Below are 25,470 nucleotides of genomic sequence, written 5' to 3'. Positions count from 1 at the left end.
CAGATGAATGAAGTTGGACTTGCATGGATACCCAGTCCATATACACCTGTGAGCTGCAGAGCAAAGGGTGTGTGTGCATGTGTGTTGTGGGAACACTATGAACTCTGAAACTTGGTGTGTGACTCTTCTGTTCCATGCCAAGTTTTATCTACGAAAACACACCCTTATCTCAAACTTAGTGCTGTAGAACTGAACCACAAACAACTTAGTTGAAGGGCCATAGTTCAACTGTGGAGCACATGCTTTGCATTCAAAAGGTCTGAGTTTCAATTCCTGGCATCTCCATTTAAAAAAGGAACAGGTTCCCCAGTATTCCCATCTTTGGATCTTGGATACTGTTGAAGTACAATCCCCATCATCCTTAGATGCCAATTGTGAGAGGTGATGAGAGTTGTAGTTCAATATATGGGGACTCATGCTTTGGGAAGACTGGGACAAAAGGTGATGTGAAAAAGTCTGATAGCCTAGACTAGTCAAGAGTAGACAAATAGCCGGGTGTGATAGAAAGCTGTGCTCTTATTTGTAAGTTGTCTTGTGTTCCTTAGAGACAGAGGGCATGACAACAAGTACCGTATTTTTTGCCCTATAGGGCGCACTGGCCCATAGGATGCACCTAGTTTTCGGGGGGGGGGGGGAGAATCAAGGAAAAAATATGATCCCCCCCACAGCTCTGGGAGCAGCGGACAGGCTGCACGCAGCCTGTGCACTGCTCCAAGACCTTCTTCCTGCTTTTGCGGGAGGTGGTGGAATTCCTCCACCTCCCGCAAAAGCCCACAGGAGCCACACGCGACTCCTGCGGGCTTTTCAACCAGGAGGGAGAAGGGACTGAAACGGCCAGTCAGTCCCTTCTCCCTCCTCGGGGAAAAGCCCCCAAGAGCGGCACGCTCTTTAAAGGCTGCGCGGCTCCTGCGGGCTTTTCGAACCAGCTTGTGGGGCTGGCAATGGGGGGAAGCGCTGCTTTCCCCCACCGCCAGCCTCAAAGCCAGGTCGGAGAGTAGTGGGAAGGCATCGCGCGCCTTCCTGCTGCCCCCCCAATCCTCTGGGGTTGGCGATGGGGGGAAGCGCTGCTTTCCCCCACCGCCAGCCTCAAAGAGCAGACTCTTCTGACTTCAGCGAAAGCAACGCAAAGCCTCCGGAGCGCAGGCTTCCTAGGCTTCACGTTGCTATCACTGAAGCCAAGGAGCCTGCATTCGCCCCATAGGACGCACACACATTTCCCCTTCATTTTTTGAGGGGAAAAAGTGCGTCCTATAGGGCGAAAAATACGGTACTACTACTACTATTATTATTATTATCACAACTAGGAATAATATGAATAATATGGGAATAGAATTGGATTGGGGGGTCCTGTCGGAGCAGTAAAAGAAGACAGGGGTGGGCTAGTTTCCTTGAAGGCTTGGCTGTATTTGTGTGTGGTGCAAAACCATAGTTTAATGTGACATGAACAAACCATAATGATTCACAGTGAGCTTTCACACCTCCCTTGCCTACTGTTGTGTGGCCTGAAGGAGGAGTTCAAAAGCTTCTACTTCTTTTTTTACCTAAACTGTAGTTTATTGTGTTGTCCAGACTGACATACTACAGTGAACATTAACTATGGTATGCTTCAAAGAAGCCAGTTTGAAATCACATTTCAACCAGTAGGTCTAGGGCTCACTACTGCCCCTTGTTCTGGCTCATTCACATTGCACTAAAACATAGTCCCGTCATGGTGTGCAAATGTGTCCCGTTTTCAGTAGAGAAAATGAATGCAGCAGTAGGGCACAGCAATGAATTTTGTATAGAAAAGAAGTTGTTTCAGAAGAAACCTCTTCAAAGCCTAGCACGATGATTCAGTGATACTTGGAACTATGTCATGAGTCTCTGAAGAGGAACGTGCATTTAGGAACATCAACACTATACAAATGAGGTCTTTGAGTGAAATGTTACTATCTTATAATGTAGAATTGAAGTGCCAACTTGTTTATCCAGAGATTACCTCACTGGTTTGCGGTTTGCTGTTGTCACTTGAGTGACGAGGTCATCCTGGCTCCTTCAAGCACAGGCTTTATGATTTGTAGATTGCTGAAAATACATAGTGGGGCCTCAAGTTTCTATGGGTGTGTTAAATTTTGTTCTAGGATAATGGACATGTTAAAAAATTAAGCATGAAATGTTTTGTATGCTTTTTGGAAGCGTCCAGTCATGCAACTGCTTTTATCTGCATGACGAGTGAGGTGACCTTTAATATTAGCTGTCAGAGATAAAGCACAAACTACACGGGATTTTTGTTTTGTTTTTTTGTTCCTTCAATCAGTAAAAGTGTCCAGTATGAGTTCCATGGGGTTTTCTTTTTTCCCTTTTTCTTTTCCCCTTTCTTGGTCTTCTGATCTCTTAATGTTTTCCTGATGTAGGACATAGCAGGATGACTGGCTGGAGAATTAAAGAAGACCGACCGGTATTCTGAGATGATGTGTTGGAAATGTGTTTCCATTTCCTGAATTTTTTCCCCTTCTTCTTCTTCTTCTTCTTCTTCTTCTTCTTCTTCTTCTTCTTCTGAGATACCAATGTGTGATTTTTTAAAATAAAAATAAGCACAACATTTTTAGGGTGCTTTTAAAGAGCAGAAACCCCGCCGACACCATTTAAGATATATTGATAAAATACTTTCAAAGCATGTAATCTTTAGTTCACAAGCCAAAAGGTAATGTGCCTCTCATTAGGCTGGCATTAAAATGTGGAACACATTAACTCCCAGTTTTTAACAGGAGAGTGAAATATTACAGCCTTTGAACAAGCATGGCGTGCTTTCCCCATAGATGTGTCATTGCAGACTTTTCCTTTGTTTTTCCACCATCTTCTTGTCATTCCTCCTGTTTCTTGAGACAGATTCACACAACCGCTGTCTTCTTAATCAAGACCCTGTGGACCTTGGTAGGACAAGGCCAACAAATGCCGAGATTGCTGGCCATTGCTGAAAATTTGGTCTGTTTCCAACACATCTCTAGATCTTAATCCCATGTTCCAGTAGTCTGGGGGACAGGCACATTATCTGTTGTGGAGGGGGTTACACTCCCTCAAAAGGAGCAGATGTGTAGATTGGGGGTACTCCTGGATACAAGTGTCCTCTGTGACGAGGAGTGCCTTTCACCAGCTGGTTCTTCAGCTATGGCCGTTCTTGGGCAGGGACCACTGTAGTCCATGGGTGGATAACCTCAAGGCTGAATTGCTGCAATGCACTCTATGTAGGGTTCCAGCTGGTCAGAATGTGGCAGCCAAGTTGCAGATGGCGCACATGACTGACAACATGTGACACCATTGTTAAATATCCATCTACTACCAAGCCAGGTGAAAAGTACTTGTATTAATTTACAAAGACCTGAACAACTAAAGGTACCATAGGCACTGCCTAAACGCTTGTATCCCAGCTCAGTCACTGCAGTCATCTACAGAAGCGTCGTTGGTTGTCCCCAGAGTTGACGAGGCTCATTTGTGACTGTAGGAAGAAACGAGCCTGGTCCTATGCTCTGCTGGTAGAGATGCAATAGGCACCTTTGGTTTTAATCTTTAAATTTCCGCTAAAAACTTTTCTAGGCTGCCAGGCTTATGCACGTAGTTAAGAAAATGTCAGTCTGTGATAGCTAGTTGATGGTCTCTGATTTTAATTTTTGGCATGATTTTTATTGTATATATGTATGTTTGTTATAAACTGTTTTGATTTTGATTTTTTTTGAAAAACGAAGATGCGTTTAATGTGAGTCTGTAACAACATAATAAGAGGACTGATGGATTAAGGTGGTATACCAACCCATGACTCGCATCCGGTGTGGAGCTGGAGTCAGATTGGGAGCCTTGCCAGGAAGATGTGAATGAGCTGGAGATTTAATGAGCTCAAAAACTAGCACAGTCCAGAGGCAAGTAGGAAAACAATAGAGTAGGGAGCCCCTGGCCCAGGGGCCAAATGTGACCCTTAGAATTCTCTGTTTGGCCCTTGGGACTCTTTCAAGGCTACACACCCTCTTCATCTGTACCCCTCACTGCTTTTACTTCACACCCTCCTTGAGTTTTCGCCTGGCTGGAGTGTGTACTTAATCTGATAATATCTCTTCTGTGCTTGGATGGAGGATAGAGATGGGTGTGTACAAAACTGGGCTATGGTACAAAAGTAATATTTGCACCCATTGGCAGAAGTGCCCAGAAGGGCACTTGGCCCTTGGTCTGAAATGGTTTCCCACCTATTGCCAGCTCCGCTTCTACTGGGTGACTGATTGCAGTTGGGTCGTCACCCTTTTCCTGAGTAGACCCTTGAGTGTCGATTATCCAGGTGGACATTTTGGTGACTTAAGCTGTTCATCAGATCTACTGCTGCCTACACTTCTGAGGTCAGTGGAGTGTGTGGCAATGAAGGAGAATCAGGGATCAAGGCAGGGCTTAGAATGGAGTCAAAAGCATTGGTGAGATGGGACTCTTCAGGCTGCCTTTTGACTACTGATGGCTCCTCTAAATCTTCAGTCGGTGTGGGTTTTCTCTTGAGGTCTTGATCCTCTTCCTCCAAAGAAGTCTCTCTCTTTATTTATTTGGTTGATAAGCCATAACTAACACCTCAAGTATGCAACTGTTTTATATTTATAATATATCCATGATTTTTCTTTTCTTTTTAGTGGAAGACAAAATATTCAAAACTTGTCCTCAGAACTGCTGAGAAGATTCCCAAAGAGGTCCATGAAGAAGTTCAGGAAGCTTTTTTGACTTTGCACAAGCATGGTTGTTTTTTCCAAGATCTTGTAAGGATCAAAAGGAAAGATTTTGTTACCCCGGTATCTCGTATATTAATTGGAAACCCAGGATGTACCTACAAATATTTGAACACAAGGTTATTTACGGTCCCCTGGCCTGTGGAAGGTTATGAAATAAATTATTCCCATCCTGAAATATCCAAGGCTTGCAAGGCATTAATCAAACTTAATTGCTACTTGCATAGAGAATCCGTCCAGGCTTTGCAAGAGCAGAATTTGGCCGAAACAAAAGGAATGGAAGATTCTCCTGTCATCGATAGGCATCAGGATTATGCTACTTCCATTACAGAGATGGGGTCCATTCTGCAAGATCAAAGCCCTTCTCATGTCCCAGAGAATGACCATAGCCATCTGAAAGAGAGAACATCTTACAACCTGTCTTTATTAAATTATATGGATCCACAACAAATGCCGTTCTTGAAACAAGAGCCTTATTTTGGAATGGGGAAAATGGCTGTGAGTTGGCACCACGATGAAAATCTAGTTGAAGGGTCAACAGTGGCTGTCTACAGTTATAGCTGTGAAGGTGGGTAAAGCAAATACGAAAACCGGGTCTTGCTCTTAAGTGTGGTTTTAAAACCCGTAAGGCTAAGCGGTCGGTGCACAAAAGAGGCACCCAAAAACCATATGCATCTCCTCCCCCACTTTCCCCTGTAAGCACTTATTTGACCCTCTCAATCTTTCTGGATATCGGAGGGGTGGGGGGAGAATGAGAGGCAAATGAGCACAGCTATGTTTGCTGCAGCTTCCCTTATCAGGAGCACTTTAGTTGCTATAATTAACCTGCTGATCAGGAGCCAAGAAAGCAAAAGCTTTCAAATCTCTGCTCTCCAGGTTCCCACAGATACCTATTTCCAAGGCTGTATTATTATTATTATTATTATTATTATTATTATTATTATTATTATTATTATTAAAGCTGTGATTTGACATCTCTCTCTTTTATTGGGGCAACTTTTTATATATAAATTCATGGTTCAGCTCTGTACCGTTTTCCCTACTTTCCTTTCTTTGTAAATAATATGCTGCTCTGACTTTGGAAGGAGATTTTTACATGTTTTCACAACATTGCACAGATTCTTGCCCAGGCGTGCTAAACTGTTATGGTCCTGTCAGATGCTTCACCTTCCAATGTAGCATCCCTGTTGGCGGGGAAAGTAATGTGGAATATTGGTTCTGTGTTTTTTTTAAAGGCTTTTTATGTGACTTACACAACACTGATTAAAAAAACAAAAACAAAGCTGCACTGCTATGGATTCCTACAAACTCTGGACAGTCAGGATTCTGAAATGTGCAGGGAGCCTACATGATTACAGTGGACTCCCTACTTCACACAGTCACCCTCCACAAGGGGTGAAAGCGGTGCATTTAGCATGCTTCTCAGCACAGCCCCGCCTTTACTAGGAGTAGAAGGCATTAAAGCAGAAGGTCTCTAGCCTGAACAGTAGCAGTTGGTGGGGCTCACCTGACCTCCCATTGCCTGCGTCGCTGCTGCTTACCAGGAGGCAGAAGGGGGGGGGGGCAAGGTGGTAGCAAGGTTGGTGCAGTGCAAGGACTGGAAACCTCTGCCTGAGGGGCACCTTAACTATTAATTGCTATGTTCAGATGTTACTCCAAACCTATGATTTGCTTTTACCCATGTAAGCTCACTAAACCATGGTTTGCGACGGGCTGCCAAGCCACGATAGCATACCACATTTTGAAGCTAGTTTGTGCTAGCTGTGGCTTGCATTGTGCCTAGATTCACAAACAAATAAACAATGGCCATTCCTCTGGCTCAAGAGACTGTTGCACTGTGCAGACTGGAGTGAACATATGGATGAGGAAATGGAAAACAAAAGCAGACAAGAAGCTTCAAACCACTGTTTGTCTGTTGAATGTATGGGATCATAAACCATTATGTTAACTTTGGTTAGCATAAACCATGGTTTGGTGCAATGTCTGAATTCAGCCATTGGCTCTGCTTGCTTCTATATGCAATTTTAGAAGCACTCTTTCCATGACTTCAGATAATGCTTGGCCAAAGCTACTGTGAACCAAACCATTTCTCGAGAATGCCCCTTGCCAGCTTACCCACTCCATAGCAATTTTGTTGAATTTGTAATCATTTCTGAAACATCAACCACCCTTTCTACAAGGAATGACGTATTTATTACTTTCATTTATTAGACTGAGCTGCATGAAGGAACGTAAGTTCTCACAACATTTAGATTTTCATCACAGATTGCTGTGGAAGGGTTAGTTATGGCTATGCAGAATGATTCATAAGCACTTGGAATGGATTAGCCAAAGAATGTAGAAGTTACTGAAGAGGGAGCATCCCTTTAACAGCTGAAGCAAACATTTTAGGTGTCTCTGTTGGTACTGGCATTGCACAATGATTCCTTGCAACTGGGAAGGACCATCTGCATGCTGAAGATTTCAGCTTCATACCAGGTACCATCAGGTGATGGCATAGGCCTCTCCTTGAGACACTGTAGAGCAAGAGTAGTCAACCTTTTTATACCTACCACCCACTAATGCATCTTTCTTGATGGTAAAATTTCCTTACCACCCACCAGTGCTCGATGGAAGAAGGATTCAGCTTGTGCCGTAGAACCCACCTACCGCCCACCTAGAATCTTGAAATGCCCACTAGTGGGTGGTAGGGACCAGGTTAACAACCCCTGCTGTAGAGCCACGCCAAAAGAGACAATATTCTATATGTCAGGAATGGGGTATCTGTGACCAGATGTTGTTGGACTCCAGTTCCCATCATCCCTAACCATTGTCCATGTTGGATGGGGCTGATGGAACCTGGAGCTCAACAACATCTGGAGGACCACAGATTTCTCCATCTCTGCTAGAGATGGACAACTTCCATGGAGGCAGGTAGCTCTCTATGCTTCTCAGGTTCCTCCTTCACTACAGGCATCCTCACCCCTCTTGCCTCTCACACTTTTTTGTAGTTCCCACTTCTGTGAGGTTCTTCAGTGGCAGGGGTCCTAGAGAAAAGCCCTTGTGAGTGACTTCCCTGGGAATATTGCAAGAAGCTGATGTGGTATGGACCTCACCCCAAGATCAGTACTGAGATAATGAGGGGAAAACTGATATGAAAGGTGAAAAGGAGTGTGGGCAGAGACTCGGTCTCTCAGTTAACATGGAAGAGAAAGCAGAGAGCATATGAAATTACACTTCTAAAAAAGACTACTTCAGAAGTGAATGGGTTCATATATTGTCCTAATGATTGCAGAAGCTGGAACTTCAATGCCTATGTAAATTGTGATCCTTTATGAAGTCTGTAACTGGAGACTCTGCTCTGCTGAAGTATTTCTACACTCAGACCTTTAAAAAGGTGACTTCAGCTAAATCGGGACTCTGTTTTTCAAGGTGCTGAGAGCTTCCTGAGAAATACTGATATCTCTCCAGTTTGTCTGGCCCTTATTGGGAGTACCAGAAGCTCAGGATCTCCCTAGCAGGGGAGCGAACCTGGCAGAATATGTGCTTGGTGTAGTGTTATATGATAGTATTACCTTTACAAAAGTGCCTTTGTTTCCCAATTTACTCTGAACAGTTTGATCAATAGCTACCTTGTGTTTCTCTGCTTGGCAGAACGTGGCGGTAACCCATTCATTTTGAAAATCCAAGGAAACTTTTCAAAACTGTTGCTACTTGCTAATAGGTTGATTAAGCAGAGGCGATTAGCCCTATTGAATAGAATGTCATAATGATCCTTGTATCTTTCTGTGGGACCATTATGGCAATTGTGTCAGTGGTCAGAAGAGGCATCCTCTATATGCATCTTTCTTTCTTTCTTTCTTTCTTTCTTTCTTTCTTTCTTTCTTTCTTTCTTTCTTTGTAATATTTTCAAGAAGCCTTTGCCACAGAGCTAATTGTAGAAGTATGGAAGTTAATACATTTGTGCTTTCTCTCTCTCTATTCCATTGTTCCAGTCTATTTGCCTCACAGATTGCTAGATTTCTGCCAATGAGCTCAATGCAGTTCATAGTTTTGGATTTTAGGTTACAATTTAATAAACAGTGCAAAAGGGGGAAGTTGCCTGGGAGGAAGGAAGAAGAGAAACAAATTGAAGTTATCGCATCTGCCAAATGAGTCCTGGGAGATGAGTGGTTAAATGACAGTTGGCCCCAGCCAAGTTGATGGAGCGAGCCTCACTGTCTCACCTCTTTGAGGCAGCCAGTTGGAATGATTGCCAGTGAGGGGAAGAGTTAAATGGCAATTGATCCCAGCCAGGCCAAAGAAGGGGGCCTTGCAGTCTCACCTCTCTAATGCAGCCAGATGAAATGACTGCTGTTGGAGGCAGTTCTGGAATGCAAAGAGCCAAATGCACACAGCTTACTATATAATACCTGATCTCAAGAGTTTCTTGGGTAGATGACTGAGTCCTTCATACAATGAAGGAATGCTGTCGCAATATGTGTACTGTAGACCTGTTGTAATGAAAGATTCCCAGAGCAAGGTCTCTGCCAGTTTACCTTTGTGTGGAGCACCTTGATCCTTAACACTGGGGATGCTTGCTGCTGAAAACGCGTCACACCAGTTTTCTCCCAACAGCTGCTTCGACTTCCTGTTTGCATTTAGGTATACAATTAAACTTGTTGACATTGATCTATGTAGTTCCTTATAACTTGAGTCTTAGCAGTTGGAGGCTGCCTCCTATTTCATGTACACTCATGACAGGTGGAATTCACTAGTCTACTTAAGCTAATAGCTTTTAAAGTTGTAAATCTTTTGAGAACTGGGATGGAGAGCCGTGAATTTAATATTTACCCGTCACCGCTAGTCTTGACAGTCCAAGCCTGTTGTTCTCAAACAGATTTTTCCACCATTGTTCTGTAGGGGGCAATAGTTCTATTCTGCAGAGAGCGTTGACTCTGATATGGTTATGTTGCTGTGTACGGTGACCCAGAATGTGAAGGCAGAGATTCGGTGTTGAATCAATTAATGAAATTCCATCTCTTGCAGCCTTGTCCCATGTAATAGTTATTTCTACTCCTAGGATCTGTGTGAGGATATCTTGGTCTGATTGCCCAGGGTGTCTGTGTATCGATTGATTGATTGATTGATTGATTGATCTTTTGCATTTGTATCTCTCCTTTTTCCTTCATGAACTCAAGGTGAGGTACATGTATTTGTAACCATGTAAAAAATAAAATAAAAATAAAAATAATAAAATAAATAAAAATAAAAATAAAAAATTTCTACCCTGCCCATCTGGCTGGCTTTCTCCAGCCACTCTGGGGATGTAGGCTTGATGATGGGCTTTGGTGTGTGAGCGTATATTGGATCCTGGAACTTATCCCCTAATTTAGTTATCAGTGACCCTTTAAAGTGGATATAGACTAACATATATGAATAATTGTTATAACATTCTCGTAGTGTGTGTGTGTTTTCAATTCTTTCTATTCTCTGTAACATGGGTAGGCTATTCTATTGCGGAGAAGGAGTTTTCCTTTCTGTGGATTCTTTCACCAGTATTGTTCTTGGCCTGCTGCCTCTTAAGCCTTGCCTGAGTGTGTAAATCTTAGAGTAATAAACAACTGGATCTGTTAGTTGACAAGTTAATGTTTAACAGGCTAACAAACCAGTGATTGACTGCAATGGTGACCGATCATGAAAGGCTTATTACTTCTGACTTTCATAATGTACAATTTGTGTTGTCCCTCCACCCTAACACAGAGTACTTTATTATTATTATTATATTTATTAAATTAAAAAAAAATATCTTGGCTAAGCAGAGCAACTACTACTTCATTTCCATTGCGGCTGTGATTGGGCGAGAGCTGACAGCTTCTTCGTTGCTAATGACTTTATAAACCAATTGGAATGTTCCCGTGGATTGATAATTGACCAGTAATCCCTTCTATTTGCTGCTTAATAGATGCAAGGTCAGTTAGCAGTAATTTGTACAGCCTGCAAGGAACTGTGTTTGGAGAGTTTCCTAGCAATACTAATGAGTTTAAAGACGTCACCCTCTGGGAGGAAAAAAACAAAACAAAACAGAGGTAATCCTCACAAGCAAGGCCACTAACTTCCAAGACTGCCCAGTTCTAGGGGCATCTTCCTCGACTACAGAAGACATGTTGGAAAAGAAACCGTTGTTGACACTTCTGGAAGAGAGCACAGGGGCAATGTAGAACCCCCTTCAGACTTATCTTTTATTGTGAGTTTATTTTACAACAAGTTCTTGGCACAATAATAGTGCAAATGGTCAATTTATACTGTTTTAGTTTGTTTTGAAATGCTTCCCCAATACTATCACATACTTGCTCTTTGGCGGGCCTGTAGTGCAACAAAGAAGATTTGTGATATTCAGGATATGCATAGGTTGGAGATGAAGTAGTGTCACCACTCCAAAATTTGCATGCGCACAGTATTGAAAGCGAGATTGCTTGTGACCTCCCCAATAGCATCATGAGCACTAGTCAAACATACTCTCCAGTCACTCCTTTGCTCCTCCCCTGATGGGAGTGGGGTGAACAAGTTAGGAATGCTTGGCATAATGTACCGGGGACTGTGCTTCATTGCCACTGAGGAACATAGGAAGCTGCCTGAGTCAGACCATTGGTCTGTGTTCACAGCAGCTCTTTCAGTCTTTCCCAGCTTTCAACCAGGGACCTTCTGCATGTAAAACAGATCCTCTATGGCAGGCTTCCTCAAACTTGGCCCTCCAGATGTTTTTGGCCTACAACTCCCATGATCCCTAGCTAGCAGGACCAGTGGTCAGGGATAATGGGAATTGTAGTCTCAAAACATCTGGAGGGCCGAGGTTGAGGAAGCCTGCTCTATGGCCTAACAAACCATGATTACTAGCCAACCTGAAGCTATGGTTTGTTGTTGGTTTGCTGATCATGGCTTCTTAGGGTGTAAGAAACTAGATCCCTGGTTTGCACATAACACAAGGGGTTGTTTCGTTTATCCTGATTTGTTTATCCCACTTGCTGCAGGGGAGGAGCAAAGTCAAGTGGTAGGTGCACTATGATAAACTAGAAAGTCGGGGGGGGGGTCTAGTAACTTTTTGCAGGTGTGTTCTGCAGCATTTCATTGACGCAGTCCTAGTGGTGGATTTATACTGGACCATCCATCCATCATTCCACTTTATAAGTCGTTCTCCAATATTACTGCATTTTTGCTGTTGACAGGGGGCATTCTTTCAATTCCGCGCAACAGAAGTGGGAGAAATACCATTACCATCGTCCATTTGTAGTGTGAAAAGTTACAGGATTTTGGCAGAATGTAATGGGACATGCACCAACTGGAAACAAATCAGTTTGTCCGCCACAAAATTTTGGCAGACGCCAACAGTACTGAAAGTGGAGATTGCGTGTAACTCCTCCGATAGCATCCTGAGCACAAACCATCATGAATGCACACTACTGGAGGGGCGTACATGTACTGTTGCATGCATCTCAGTGCTGGAATGGGGAAATTTCCTGGAAACTCCATGTAAACCGTCTTGCGTTCCACGACTGGGAGCAAGGTGACACACAGATAAGCAAATCCAGTACCTAGCCCAATCTGGAGATACTGGTGATGGAACATGGGAACTTTTGCATGCAGACCATCGTCTCCGCTACCAGGCTGCAGCCAAAGTTTATGTCACTTTGGAGCAACTGACGTTTTGAAAACAAGTAGCAGCTTGCTCTTCTATTGTTTCCAAAATAGCACAGTGGGAGTAATCCGCTTCAATTGGTGGTGATAATTATAAGTCACGTTAGTTGAGAGGAACGGGAATGGCAGCGCGAGGGCTATATTTGAACTCTACACTTAAGCAATAAAAGGGGAGAAAATGATCAAACTGCAGAGGAGAGAGATGCTTTAACGAGTGCATTCCAAAGGTGCTGGATTTATGAGGGCACCCCAGGAAGCATTGATTGAAATTGCTGCCTCTGATTGTAGTTCCATATTTTATTGAGGCCATATTGTGAACAGCACAAATGAAGGGAAAGCAACCTAACAGACAAAATTAACCCTCCAAAAATTACCTCTTTCTTCCACTATCTGGGTCAGATTGCACTGAAAGCTCTTACCTGCCGTTTTCAGAAAGTGTCCCCTGTTCTAATATTGTTAAGAGTTCTTCCCAAAAGGAGGCAAAAAATATTGAAGGCCCTTGAAAGCAAGTTATTATTGATTCTGGCAGTGTTGCTTTTTAAGCTGTTTGCCACCATTGCTTATTTTATTGATGTCACAATCAAGAGTCCCCGGAAGGAAGGAACAACTATGGGAATTAGGCCCACATGCATACTTAAAAGAAGGGGGGTGGGGAAAGATGAGTGTGTTTTGGTACCAAATCAACTGGGAAATCATTTTCATATTTTATGACTGACTAGTAAAGCCCTAGTCTAAATAAACATTGCTGCAGCCTCACGTGATGGATGGCTTGAATATTGAGAAGCCAGGAGGTCAGTGTTGGTCCACAGGTTGGTGTGTGAAATAATGAAAGTTATAAATCTGTTCTCCCACCCTAAAGTTTTTTTTTTGGGGGGGGAGGGTAGAAATTGAAAATTGATCAGGATAAAAACTTGCAGAAAAACTTGCACTTGACACCTGTTTGTATGGACAAACAAATTGACACATTTATCCAATTTTGATGTTTTATAGAGTTTGTGGCAAGGCTGTTGGTTTTTCTTGATGTCTTGTAGAACATAGAAAGTTGCCTTATACCGAGTCTAGTCCAGCATTGTCTACATAGACTGACTAGTGGCTCTCCAGGATGTCACACTGGAAACTTTTTCTGGTCCTACCTGGAGATTGTATTTGGGATTTTCTGTATGCAAAGCATGTGCTCTACCACTGAGCTAGGACCCTTCCCCACATGGCTTTGCAGAGATCATTTGCTAAGTCCCTTTCCAATCCAATGATAGCAACAAAGATGTTGTTTTGTTTCAGGATTTTCTTGTTGACTAACCATATTGATTTATCTATTTAAAATGCATGTAGCTAAAAGCAATAATTTTGAAGGAAAACCACTTTCCTTTGTTTTTTGATGATGCACCATTACAGCAGGCACCAAAGCAGCCCATGGAATATTGCATTGTGAAAGACTGTTAGAAGCTTAGAAGTCAAATCGTTCTTCACCTTCTTGCCATTCTGATCTCTCATGAATGACCGTGTTGATGGGGAACAGAGATTTTCTTCCCTAACAAAAAAGGAGATTGTTTCCAGGTCTGTTAAATTATTTGCTTTGTTTTTCCTTTTCAGAACCTGCCGCTGATATTCTTGAGGAGAAGGCTCCAAGTGGCAGAGACCCAGCTGTCTGGCATGTTGGCTTGAAAGTTGCTTGGGACATAAAGAACCCCGGGTTGGCTGTACCCCTTTACCCAGGAGACTGCTACTTTATGCTAGGTAGTATCTAAAAGCAAACATGGTACCCATTTCTATTTCTTTTCCACTTTCTCACTCCTCCTTGGTAGTGGCAGAAAAACAAGGAGAGCAATAGTCAGTTTAAAAAAAGAGAGGAAGGGAAAACATGTGCAGGAGGGGAAAAAACAAGAGGAAAAGCACTACTATAGGAGGTGAAGGGGTAGACTGTAAGCCTTCACATCTGGAGATCGGGAAGAAGAAAAATATACACAGTCCATTGTTGTTGTTGTTGTTGTTGTTGTTGTTGTTGTTATTTGCATGACCAAAAGAAACAATATCAAAAGAAAAATATTTTAATGTGCAAGATGCAGGAGGATACTTGTTGAATTACATGGGGGGGTATGTACAAACAATGCTTTTATGTAAATGCATGAGAGCTAGTGTGGTGTGGCTCTTGCACTTCACTGCACAGATAGAATCAGTGAGGAAGTGGGGCCAGGGCCAGGAAGCATGGCTCTGCTCTCCCCCTCGTGTGATTGCTGAACAGAGTAACCCCTTAAATCAGGGTGGGAGACCTGTGTTTCTCTGGATGTTGAACTCCAACTCCCATCAGCACCAGCCAGCATTGCTGGTGCTCAGGGATGGGAGTTGTAGTCTGGCAACATTTGGAGTTCCACAGGTTCCCCACACCTAACTTAATTCACTCTCCTGCCTCAATGTTGATTGTACTAGCAAGAATAGACCCATGCGTGTAGTGGAATTCTGTGCTTCTTAAATTCTCTCCAGTCACATCAAACCAAACCAAACCTTGAGTCGGTGTGAGCTTGGCTCATTTCCCCTGATACATACTTAACTTTATATACTACATCTCATGCCGTGTTGGAAATGCAATATAAAGAACAGCTTAAAAATATTATTTTATTTTAACACCGTAACAACATCCTGATCATGTTTATGTGGAGACATATTAAATTCTCTGCCAGTCCAAGTGTATAAATTACTTATTCTGACCAGTACTTTATAGGGACCAACTGGTTTGGATATTTATAGGGTGGGGGTTACAAGTTCCTTTCTGTATTTGTAAATCACTTGCAATCTTTTTTGTAATATTTGACAAAGGTGGGGTTTTGGGGGGGGGGGGTTCAACGTTGCTCTACCTTAAAAAAAACCCAAAAGCTTCTGAAAGTAGCTACTATATTGTTGCTAGAAAAAACCTTAAATATATGAATGCTCAGTCTACCTATATGGGCCTTGAGCTTCCTCTGTTCCCCTAGCTTACAATCTGGTATACCCAAGTTAACCTCCTGTAAGGCTGAAGGATGCATCTACCTTAGGCTCATGAAAACAGTTTTGTAAAGTACAGGGGCTGAAATCCAGAATACAGTTGAGCTGGAGAGTGCTCAGCTGTGTTCTGGAATTCAGCCTCTTTAGCTTTAATGTGCTGACCTGCCCCTTGAAAGCTTCACAGCAGTTCAACCCTTCTTGTTGCCACACTGATTGGTGCTACTTGTTGATGCAGGATAGGGTCATCCCTGTGGTAGCGCCCCATTTGGGGAACGCCTTTTCTCCGATGGTGTGTCAGTCATCCGCACAGTGGAGTTGTCAATTTAAGAGGCACCTACCTACTCAACTGGGCTTTTGGGGCATCCTGGTGTGGGGCTAGAGTCTGTTATTTAGTTAGGAGTTTTAAGTTCTTGAGTTTGAATCTTTTTTTTATGATTCAGCAATGTTATCACTGTACATTGTACTTTATGGTTTCTGTATCTACACTGGAAGTAAACAAATAAATGCTTTTCTCCCGTAGGATTCTTTGGGTGAACAAACAACCTAGCCATCTTCTACTTTCAAAGTCCTACTACTGCTCACCCTAGAGCAGTGATGGAGAACCTGTGGCCCTCCAGATATTGTTGGACATTGTCCCCAGCCACCATGGCCAATGGTCAGAGATTATGGGGTTTGTAATCCAGCAGCATCTGGAGGGCCAAAAAACACACAGTGTGGTATAGCAGTTAGAGTGTCAGACTACAGCTGCTGAGACCCAGCTTCAAATCCCCACTTAGCCATAATACTCTGAACCAGTACTTCCTCCACCTCATAGGATTCCACCTCATAGGATTGTTGCAAAGCTAGAAGGGAGGGAAACGTATCGGGTGCCCTGAGCTCTCTGAGAGAAAGGCAGGTTAAAAACGCAATTAATGAAGGGGCAGCTAACATTGCTGCTGCTGCTGAGAATTAAATAAGGGTTTTCTTCTCCTTGTATTTGGAAACGGTCAGTGCTGCTTTGCATGCCAAACACCTGAGGTTCAATCCTTGGCATCTCCAGGCTGGGCCAGGAAAGAATCCCTGTTTGAAATGCTGGAGAGTTGCTGCGTGTCAGTGAAGACAATACTGAGCTAGATGAACCAATAATCTGACTCTGCATAAGGCAGCTTCCCTGTGTTCTGTGTATTGACCATGGTCCACAGCGTAAATAAACTTTTGGTATATTTACACTGTGGACTGTGACCAGTCTGGTTCCAGACTGTAAACGAAAAATAGGTGTAAGACATAAAAGGAATATCATCATTAATGAAACTTGGAAAATACGTGAATGATCCCTGCACCCATCCAATCTTCACAGAAAGCACCCAGAAATCTTTGGCTATAGCTAGTGGGAGGGCAGCCCCTGTGCTGACAATGATATTTTGATATTTACCAGTAAACAAATCATTATTTGAAAATCTGACCAAGGAGACTGTGACATGGCAAACTGATGGTGAAACCTCCAGCAAGTATTCCCTCCCAAGAAGCAGAGTTTTTAAATAGGTAATGGGGTCCATCTTCCACAGCGTACTCCCCACATAAACAAAACTGGAAGGCAAAAGGCATGTTTCCACATCACCCCTCAGCAACAGAAATTGCACTAATTGGCCTAATTCATGAACTCAGGATGTGCCTACTTCACTGCTAGAGCCTCTGCTAATTCTGGAAGCAGTATTATTTCCTCAAATATTTCTGCATCGTAGATGCCATAAATGATGTATTAAGACAAGCTAAATGGGCAAGCAGAAACCCCCACTTCTTTCAAAGAACTGGAAAGAGTGAGTGCATTTTTAGTATTTTATTGCTCTCTTTCCCCCCCCCTCCAAAAGAATTCCTGAGGTCTTTCTCAGCTCTGGTGCTGGAGAATATAATAAGACTCTTTGTTGTGCTTTGAGGGGGAAGGTGTTAAAGTTGAAATTTTAAAGGTTAGTTCAACACCTGCTTCTTAAGCTCTTGTCTCCATCCCCCCCCCCACCTCTCTTTTCAGGTGAATATTCAGGTGAACTGCACCTTGAACTGTGCAGTTTGCGTTGAAAATTGATCATCACCTTTTCCTCTTAATATCAAAAATAGACTTTGATGGGTTATCTGGAAATGGTGTTCTCCTTTCCCAGACAGAAGCTTTTTACGATAAGTGAAATCTGATCTTCATGTCCTATGTGAAAGAGAAACAGTTTAGCTCAACACACACACACACACACACACTTGTAGAGGGAGTTTGGGCTGAACTTTGCCGCCTCCAGGACTCCATCAAAGGGGTGTCTGATACAAAACGTTATGGGGGGAGGGCATGCAGTAAATCCATAGCACGTGGCAGGCAACTGGGGCGGCCCCATCTGCTGTGCCCCACAGCATGCTTAACTGAGGTTGTCATGGTCTTTGCAGTCTCCCCCACCCCTAATCTTTAAGAGGTAGACATGACCAGATTTTTCAAGCAGATTTACAATTGTCACTAATTTTTGCCTACCGTGACTTCAAAACACACTGGAGCAAAATATACTTCGGGCTTGTTCAAAGAGGGAAGACTTGCTTCTCCACAGCTGTTTCCTATAGATCAAATGTTGCTTGAAGGTTATGGGGTTTAAACACGGCATGAGGATGTATTCAGTGGCCTCTTTTTCTGGCGGGGGAAGGGAGAGAGGAGTTCGTGGGGGAAGGGGACCGAGCAAATTATATATTTCAAGGAGCATCAAAAAAATTATTTTCATTAACTAGAAGTTGGGAGCATAGACTTGGCTGAATGGGCTGTGGTTGGAGATTTGCAGCATTAAATGGAAAAAATGAAAAAGCAAAACCCTTCCATATGCACTGTGAGCCTCATTCATATTTCCATCCAGTTAATTTGCCTCTGAAACTTGACCCCTGCATTTGATCTGCATACTTTGTGTATCTCTATTTGCTAAGGCCATGAACTCCTGAAAGTTATTTGTTGTTGCTAAACTTTGATCATATGAGTTTGGTAAATCTGCTACATCTTGTTCAGTTGTCTGCTAATTAATTATGTAAGGTTCTCCAGCCCCACCTCTCCCCCCCCCAAAAAAAAATGCATTATGCATACTTTTTCTGGTGGTTACAAAATGATTCTTTATTAGGACTGAGCCATAGGCCCCATCTTCACAATACACTTAAAACAGTACTATACCACTGTAAACTCTTAGCTTCCCACACAAAAATCCCGGGAACTGTAGCTTAAGAGTGCTGCAAGGTGTTAGGAGACTTCCCTATTCCTTTTACAGAGCTACAGCTTCCCGACTGCTGAACCACTCTGAGAATTGTACCTCAGATAATTGTGAGGGCAATAGCGGGTCCTTTAACAACTCTCTGCACCCTTAACAAGCTGCAGTTCACAGGATTCTTTGGGAAGCCACGTCTGTTTAAGGTGTTGTGATACTGCTTTAAATGTACACTACAGATGGGTCTACTCTTTACAGTGGCTGTTTGCTTTTTTCCTGCACTAAAACCAAACAAGAGGAAGTTCTGCTAAATGAGAGCAAGGCTCCCTCTAGACCAGCATCCTGCATCATCAGTAGATGCCCAAATGTCTTTGAGAAGCTGCAGGGCATAAAGGCAGTAGCCCTCTCATGCTTGTCCAACTTCCAGATAACTGGTACTCAGAGAGTTACACTACCTCTGAACACGAAGGCTTGATTTAGATATCATAAAAGCATGTGGGGAACATGTTCAATGAGTGAAGGGAAGATATGCATCTCTAGACCCTCAAGATGGGCACACGGCCAACCTGGTGACCTCCAAATCTTTTGGACTCCCAACTCCAGTCAGCCCCAGATAGCACAGTCAGTTGTAGTCCAGCAACATCTGCATTGATCCTACATTACCTTGCTTTCCTCTGCCGCAGCTATATCATGTACCCATCTCCACAGTTGACTCTAACTCTTATTTTCCATTCACAGATGATCTCAACATGACCCACCAACATTGTGTCCTGGCTGGCTTGCCGCCTAGATTCAGTTCTACTCATAGGGTGGCAGAGGTGAGTAACAGAGAATTTGGGGGTTTGTTTTTTCCTGGAACAATAATGGTTTCCTTCTCTGATCTTGGATGCTCTTCTCTGAGGGCCCAACTACATTCTACTTTAAATGGGTAGCTTGCATTGCATACATTTTTTTTAAAAAAAAACAACACCTTTAAGTCACAATTGTAGGCCAAGGGGGGCATTCAGGATTGGTGCAATGATGTGGTGCAGGTGGAGTGGTTTTTAAAAAACCATTTCATTCTATTCTGAAGTCTTGTAGGACCCCAATGGCCATTTATGTTCCAACAAAAATAGCAGCGAGAAAGCGGTGTCTTTCACAATGAACCATGCTTGAGGTTTGTGTTTGGCAAGGAAGGGGGATGAGATTGCCTTGTTATGATAAGTGGGAAAGGGGATTTCAAGGGAGCAGTTGGGTAGGGGGTGGGAATTTTGCCAATTGGGAGAGGGGAGAGGGGTGGGGAGTAAGAGGGATTAGCTGGGTGGGAATGGGTGGAAGTGGCTATTAGGTCTAACCATGCATCTCTGAGTTTACTGTGAATTTGTTTTCATTGCCATTACATATTGAAATAAATAAATTATATCTACTAAACTTAGTAGTTGCTTTTTAAAAAATCAAAATACCTCAAAAGCGACTTACAACAATAAATAAATCACACATACATTAAAACCAGCATAAAGCAAAACAGAAAAATCTACAACTCATTGATATGATTGTTCCTCAGATGAACACTCTTGTTGTTAACTCAGGTTGGTTGGTTGATTTCCAGTGAAACGTGCATGAACACCCTCTTACCTGTGCAGGGCTATTAGCACATTGAGACTGTGGTGGGACTTATTCTGCCCACCCTGATGAAGCAGTACAGAAAAAGTAGGATACAGGATTGTATTCAAAGTAATGCTCTGAGCGAGCAGAATGACTTCTGCAATGAGACCTTCCCCCTTTCATCTCCCCCACATGCCCCTTAAATCCATTCCACCCCCACCCCTCCAGAGCAAATTCAGGGAAAGTGCGGGGCAAGCGGGGCAAAAGTCTGGTCACGCAAGCAGAAGTCATTCCACTCTCACATTTATTTTGTTGAACTCAGCCCACAGACTTGTGTACTGCCATCATAAAACATAATTACAGAAACCGTGCAAGCTAAGACTCTTAAAATAAGCAATCTAATATACACATATTAGTGTAATAGTATTATGTATTATTATCATAGTAATATATCCATATTAGTCTAGGGTTCTAAACATCACTTAAAAGGCTTGTTATTTGTCCTTTGCAGTAAAGAATGAACTCCCTGACCCTGCTCCCCACACTCTGTTATTCTGATATTAAAATGCACACTTACTTCCACACACACACAAAGAAAAGGAGAAGAAGCTTCCTCTTTAGAAGCCCCTGCTTTGTTTTCATAAACCTCTGTAACCTCACATTATATAGTATGGAAATTTTCAATACAAAGAATCATAGCACCAAGGGGTCCTTTCTCAGGGCTGTTCTTGGGGATTTAGCTGCACTTATAAATATTTAACTGAAAAAGATCCTGATGTAGACGCATCGTTGTGTGAGAACACCCCCCCTCCCCACAGAGAAAAGTCTATTTCATGTTTTGTTTGTTCTTTCAGTCCAGAATAGTGTTTTCCTGTGAATGGGGGCAGATGATGTTCCAAATGCATACATGTGTATTCTCTTCATCTGCAGTGTGGCTTTTTTCATCTGCTTGTTTCCCGCATACGGGTGGTGCCCTCTGGGCCCTGAATTAAGCAAGGAGCCCCCTACCGCCTCAAAGTCTTGGGTTCCGTAGGCATGTTTGTACCTGAGGTCCCCACCCCAGTTTGCATATTAATTAAAGAACATGGGAAGAACCCTGCTGGATCAGAACAAAGTTCGAGCTAACCTAGCATCCTGTTTCCCCCACAATGGCCACCCAGATGCCTCCAGACCACAAGCAGTGCATGAAGACAGCAACCCTCCCACACAATCTTATGAGACTGCCCTGGCCCCTTACCTACCCAGTGTTTATAAGCTCCTTGTAAGTCCCTTGTAGCTCAAAACCATTGATAGATCCATCTTCCATCGATTACTTTATTCCATGTTTCAATTATGGTAGTTGTATTTGTAGCCCCACTGCTACTCCAAGAAGCTCATCGTAGTGTTTGAGCCAACCCTGGGTTGTAGGTTTAGGCCTCCTTTGCACTGTACGGAGCCCCTGGGAAGAGAGATTGATTGTTCATCCACTACGAATGGTAGCTTGGTGAGGAGAATAGGGAGTCTCCTAACAGCCCTCAGCACCCTTAACAAACTACAGTTCCCAGGATTCGGGGTGGGGGGGGAGGCATGATTGCTTAAAGTGGTATAATACCACTTTAAATATATAGTGCAGATAGGGCCCTATTCTGAGAGAGAGAGAGAGACAGAGTGAGAGATAAAGCTAGTTTTATTTTTACTGAGCTCAGTATTACCTACCCTACTCTTCCCAAATTGGGTTTCCCAATCCCCTTTCCCAGGTGTTTGGGTCTTCCAACTTCCATCATTCCTCCAGCCACCATGGCCTATGGTGAAGGATGATTGGAACTGTAGTCCAGAACATCTGGAGGGCAACAGGTTGGAGACCTGTAGCCTTTTTCCAGGTTTTTAGAGAAAAGTCTTGCCTGAAAGGTGTTTCTAAGCACACTTGGCAGAATGAGCTAAAGAGCTTCCTTGCAGGCGAGTGTCCTCAGCTATTAGGATTATGCTCTGCCTCCGCAATTGGAAGCAGTAATGCTTCTGAATACCAGTTGCTGGAGACTGCATAAGGGGAGAGTGCTCTTGTGTTCATGTTCTGCTCGCTGGTTTCCCACAGCCATCTGGCTGGCCATTCGCCTGATCCAGCAGGCTCTTCTTATGCTGTTACGTTCGTGATTGTAAGGAGGCTTCAGAGTCCTTTGCATACATCAGTCTGAGTGGTGTAGTAGTTAGAGTGTCCGACTAGGATCTGGTAGACCAGGGTTCAAACCCCTGATCACTGGGCGACCTTGCCTAACCTCTCAGCCTAACCCACCTCACAGGGTGGTTGTGGGGATTAAATGAGAAGGTGGGAAACCACATGCGCCACCTTGAGCTCCTTGGAGAAAATAAATGAAAACATTTTTTAAAAAAAAAAAAGCGAGAGAAAGAGAGCGAGAAGTAGAGAGAGAGGGTTTTAGATCATTGTTAAAGAAGCTGCCCACTTTCAGTCATAAACACTGAGGCAATCCAACTCTCTACCCGTAATTACCTGTGCAAGCATATCTGTCTCCGATGCCAGCACAGTGTTGTGGCAACATTGGTTCTCTCTCATGTTTCAAGCTGCCAACGATGTTGCTACGTGTTTTTGATCTTAAGCTTTTCTTTGTTGTTGCAACAGTTCTTAGAACTGGGCTAGCAGCATGGATTATTTACCTTGAATTTCAGTTGCAGCATTTTTGTTGTTGCTGGGCTATACTGTTACCTAGTGCAGGCAGGGGATCAAAATGCAGTGTGGGGGGGTGGGGGGTGGGGAATATGAACAAAACCTGCATGCCAGTAAGGAAGGTCTACCCTGACAGCTTTGTGTCTGCAGGGGGTATGTTAGAAACCTCAACAAGAGCCTGAAGTGGTAGATCCCAGTGCTAAATGCATCACATTATACTCATTTTATTTAGCTCATATTCTGATGTTAGTGGGCCATAGAGGACTTCTTAAACATTATTATTATTATTATTATTATTATTATTATTATTATTATTATTATCAGGTACTACTAGTGCTAGTACTATTACTACCTGGACCTTTAGCCCTTCTCCAGGTTCTCCCTCACAGTTGAGGCTTGGAGTGTGAAGACAATAGTAGGGCCTTTTCATTTGTGGCTCCTGATCTGTGCAATATATCCACGTGGTGCCTTTGTTGACAGCTTTTTGACACTAGGCAAAGACCATTGTTTTTTCAAGGGCTTTCTGACCGACTAAGCTAATGTTTTGTTACTAGTGTGCTGCCAAAGCTTCCTGTGACTGTACAGTTGTTTTGATATCTTTATGGTATAATGTATTTATATTTATGCTTTAAATATCTTGTAAGTCACTTGGATACCTTTGGGTAACAAGTGACTTACAAAATAGTAGTAGTAATAATAACAACAGCAATTGAAATCAGTGCAGCTACTGATGCTAATGGTGCATACCTATAGTTTAATATAGTGCCAGTCTCTTAAGTGACTGGAGTTGGGTTTGGAATCTCTTTTTTGCTTGTTTGATTTCATTTGGGGCTAAATTTTCTTTCTGCATTTATGAATTCTAACAGTGCTCTCAAGGGACCCTGCCTTATATTTTGGACCAGTGCAATGCTGCACTTCAGAACTTGTGCACCAATACTCATTTGAGCTGTCCGACTTTGAAATCTCTGGATGTCGATGACATAAAGCAAGTGGAAGAAACCCATAATGAGGTGAGAAGAAGGTTTACATTGAAAGAAAAGCTGCACAGGGCATATGAAATTTGCATTTCATATAGGCAGAGCACTTGCTTTGCTTGCAGAAGTTCCCAGTTCAGTCCTGGTGTTTCCAGTTAAAAGGATCAGGTATCAGGTGGAAGGAAAGACCTTGGGTCTGAACGATTAGAAAGCTACACCATTTCAAAGTAGACAGCACTGGGTTAAATGGACAAGTGACCTGAACAGGTATATGGAAGCTTACTATGTAGTCTTGAGAAAGGGCCAGATACCTGTGACCCTCCAGATATTACCAGACTTCAGATTCCATCATCTTGTACCATTGACCATGCTTGCTGGAGCTGTTTTGTGCTGGTGTCCAACAATGGCTTCAGGGCCACAGGTTTTGCACCACTGGTTTAGAAGACTCTGAATAAGGTAGCTTCACATGGTGTGGTGCATAACACTTGACTATAAGATTTGGGTGGATTCCATTGGGTTGTATCCAGCTAAGCTTGGAGGCCTTTTGGAAGTAATAGACCTAAGATAGTCTTGTCCATTATTTGCAATGGGTCTACTCTGCATAGGACTAACATTGAATATAGAACCCATGGTGTGTACAAGGGAATTTCAGTTCAATTTGTAATGAGGATAAGGTTCAAATATATTATGACTTGTGCAATCTACTTTTTGAAAAATGAAATTGCTGTATTAGGGTGATATACTATACTAGTTCTACTCAGAGTAGAACCATTGAAGTTAATGGGGGTAACTAACTGATTCAGTATGACACAATCCTTACTATTTGCAAGCAAGAATGCACATTCAGGATCTCTTGGCAGTTATGACATAACCTGAGCTGTGTTTTGAAATCCTGAGTATTCTCTCTTGTTTACAAAGAGAAGAGATGCCCTGATGGACCTGACCAAGTTCTGCCCACTCCAGTGTTCTTTGCAAGAATCCCAACAACCAGCAAGTACTTGGCCAGTGTTTACTGGAATAGCAGAATCTATTTTCTCCCCACCCCTGATGAATCCCTTTGTGTTGGACCCACAAACACAGTGAGCCACCAACCTGGAGGCAGCTTATGCGCCAGATGTTGTGGCACACCAGGAATACACACCAAACATCCTGATTTTGATGCTTTCCTGGAATTGCCTGATGGAGACTGCCTACCACCCAGTAAGCCAGAACATGCAGGTGCTGACTGGTAGGTTGCAGGACTAGAAGTGGAAACTTTGGGTATTGTGGTGAGATGCTAGAGTTGTAGCTTGGAGCATATTCCTGGCGGTAAGCATTTCTAAGCAGTGTATTGGCATCTCCCAACTAGCCTGGCCATTGGGCTCTTCTAAGGCTCTGGGCTGTTCCCATAAGTCCCTTTGGCTCTGGCCCCTTCAGCTTTGCCCTCCATACTCAACTTCTGGTCCTCTCAGACACTGGGTGGCAGGCAGTAGTACTTCCCTATACGCTGAACTCCTTTACCCTATCCTCACCCCAACAGTAGATCTCAATTTCTACACACCATGATAAAGCAAGAGAGTTTGGAATTGCCCGTTCATGAGCTTTTGATCCCACCCTCCCAGCCCATTCCCCCAAGATTAGCTTTCCAGTCAGAAAGTGGGTTAATTCCGCACAACAGCAGGCTCCCCCCTCCCTCTCTTCCTCCCGACAAGTCTCTCCTC

At 43.2% G+C, this 25,470-nt stretch overlaps 1 protein-coding gene across 12 annotated transcripts in view; it reads left to right on the top strand.

The window, feature by feature from the left end:
- FTO (FTO alpha-ketoglutarate dependent dioxygenase) overlaps positions 1–25,470 on the top strand; it is a 270,050-nt gene that overhangs the window by 42,766 nt on the left and 201,814 nt on the right. For 10 of the 12 annotated variants that reach the window (XR_014528545.1, XR_014528546.1, XM_083513712.1 and 7 more), the window contains exons 3-6: positions 4,641–5,301; positions 13,977–14,120; positions 19,292–19,371; positions 23,663–23,806. Coding sequence is in view for 10 of the 12 variants with exons in the window: in XM_083513712.1 (XP_083369838.1) it covers positions 4,641–5,301; positions 13,977–14,120; positions 19,292–19,371; positions 23,663–23,806 (1,029 nt within the window). In the remaining 2 variants the exon portion in view is untranslated. The remainder of the gene's footprint in view (positions 1–4,640; positions 5,302–13,976; positions 14,121–19,291; positions 19,372–23,662; positions 23,807–25,470) is intronic. The other 2 variants (XM_083513711.1, XM_083513717.1) reach the window with 1 other exon arrangement.

This window comes from Podarcis liolepis (assembly GCF_965112155.1).
Source record: "Podarcis liolepis genome assembly, chromosome: 7".
Classification (NCBI taxonomy): domain Eukaryota; kingdom Metazoa; phylum Chordata; class Lepidosauria; order Squamata; family Lacertidae; genus Podarcis; species Podarcis liolepis.
This window is presented reverse-complemented; position numbering and strand designations above follow the sequence as displayed.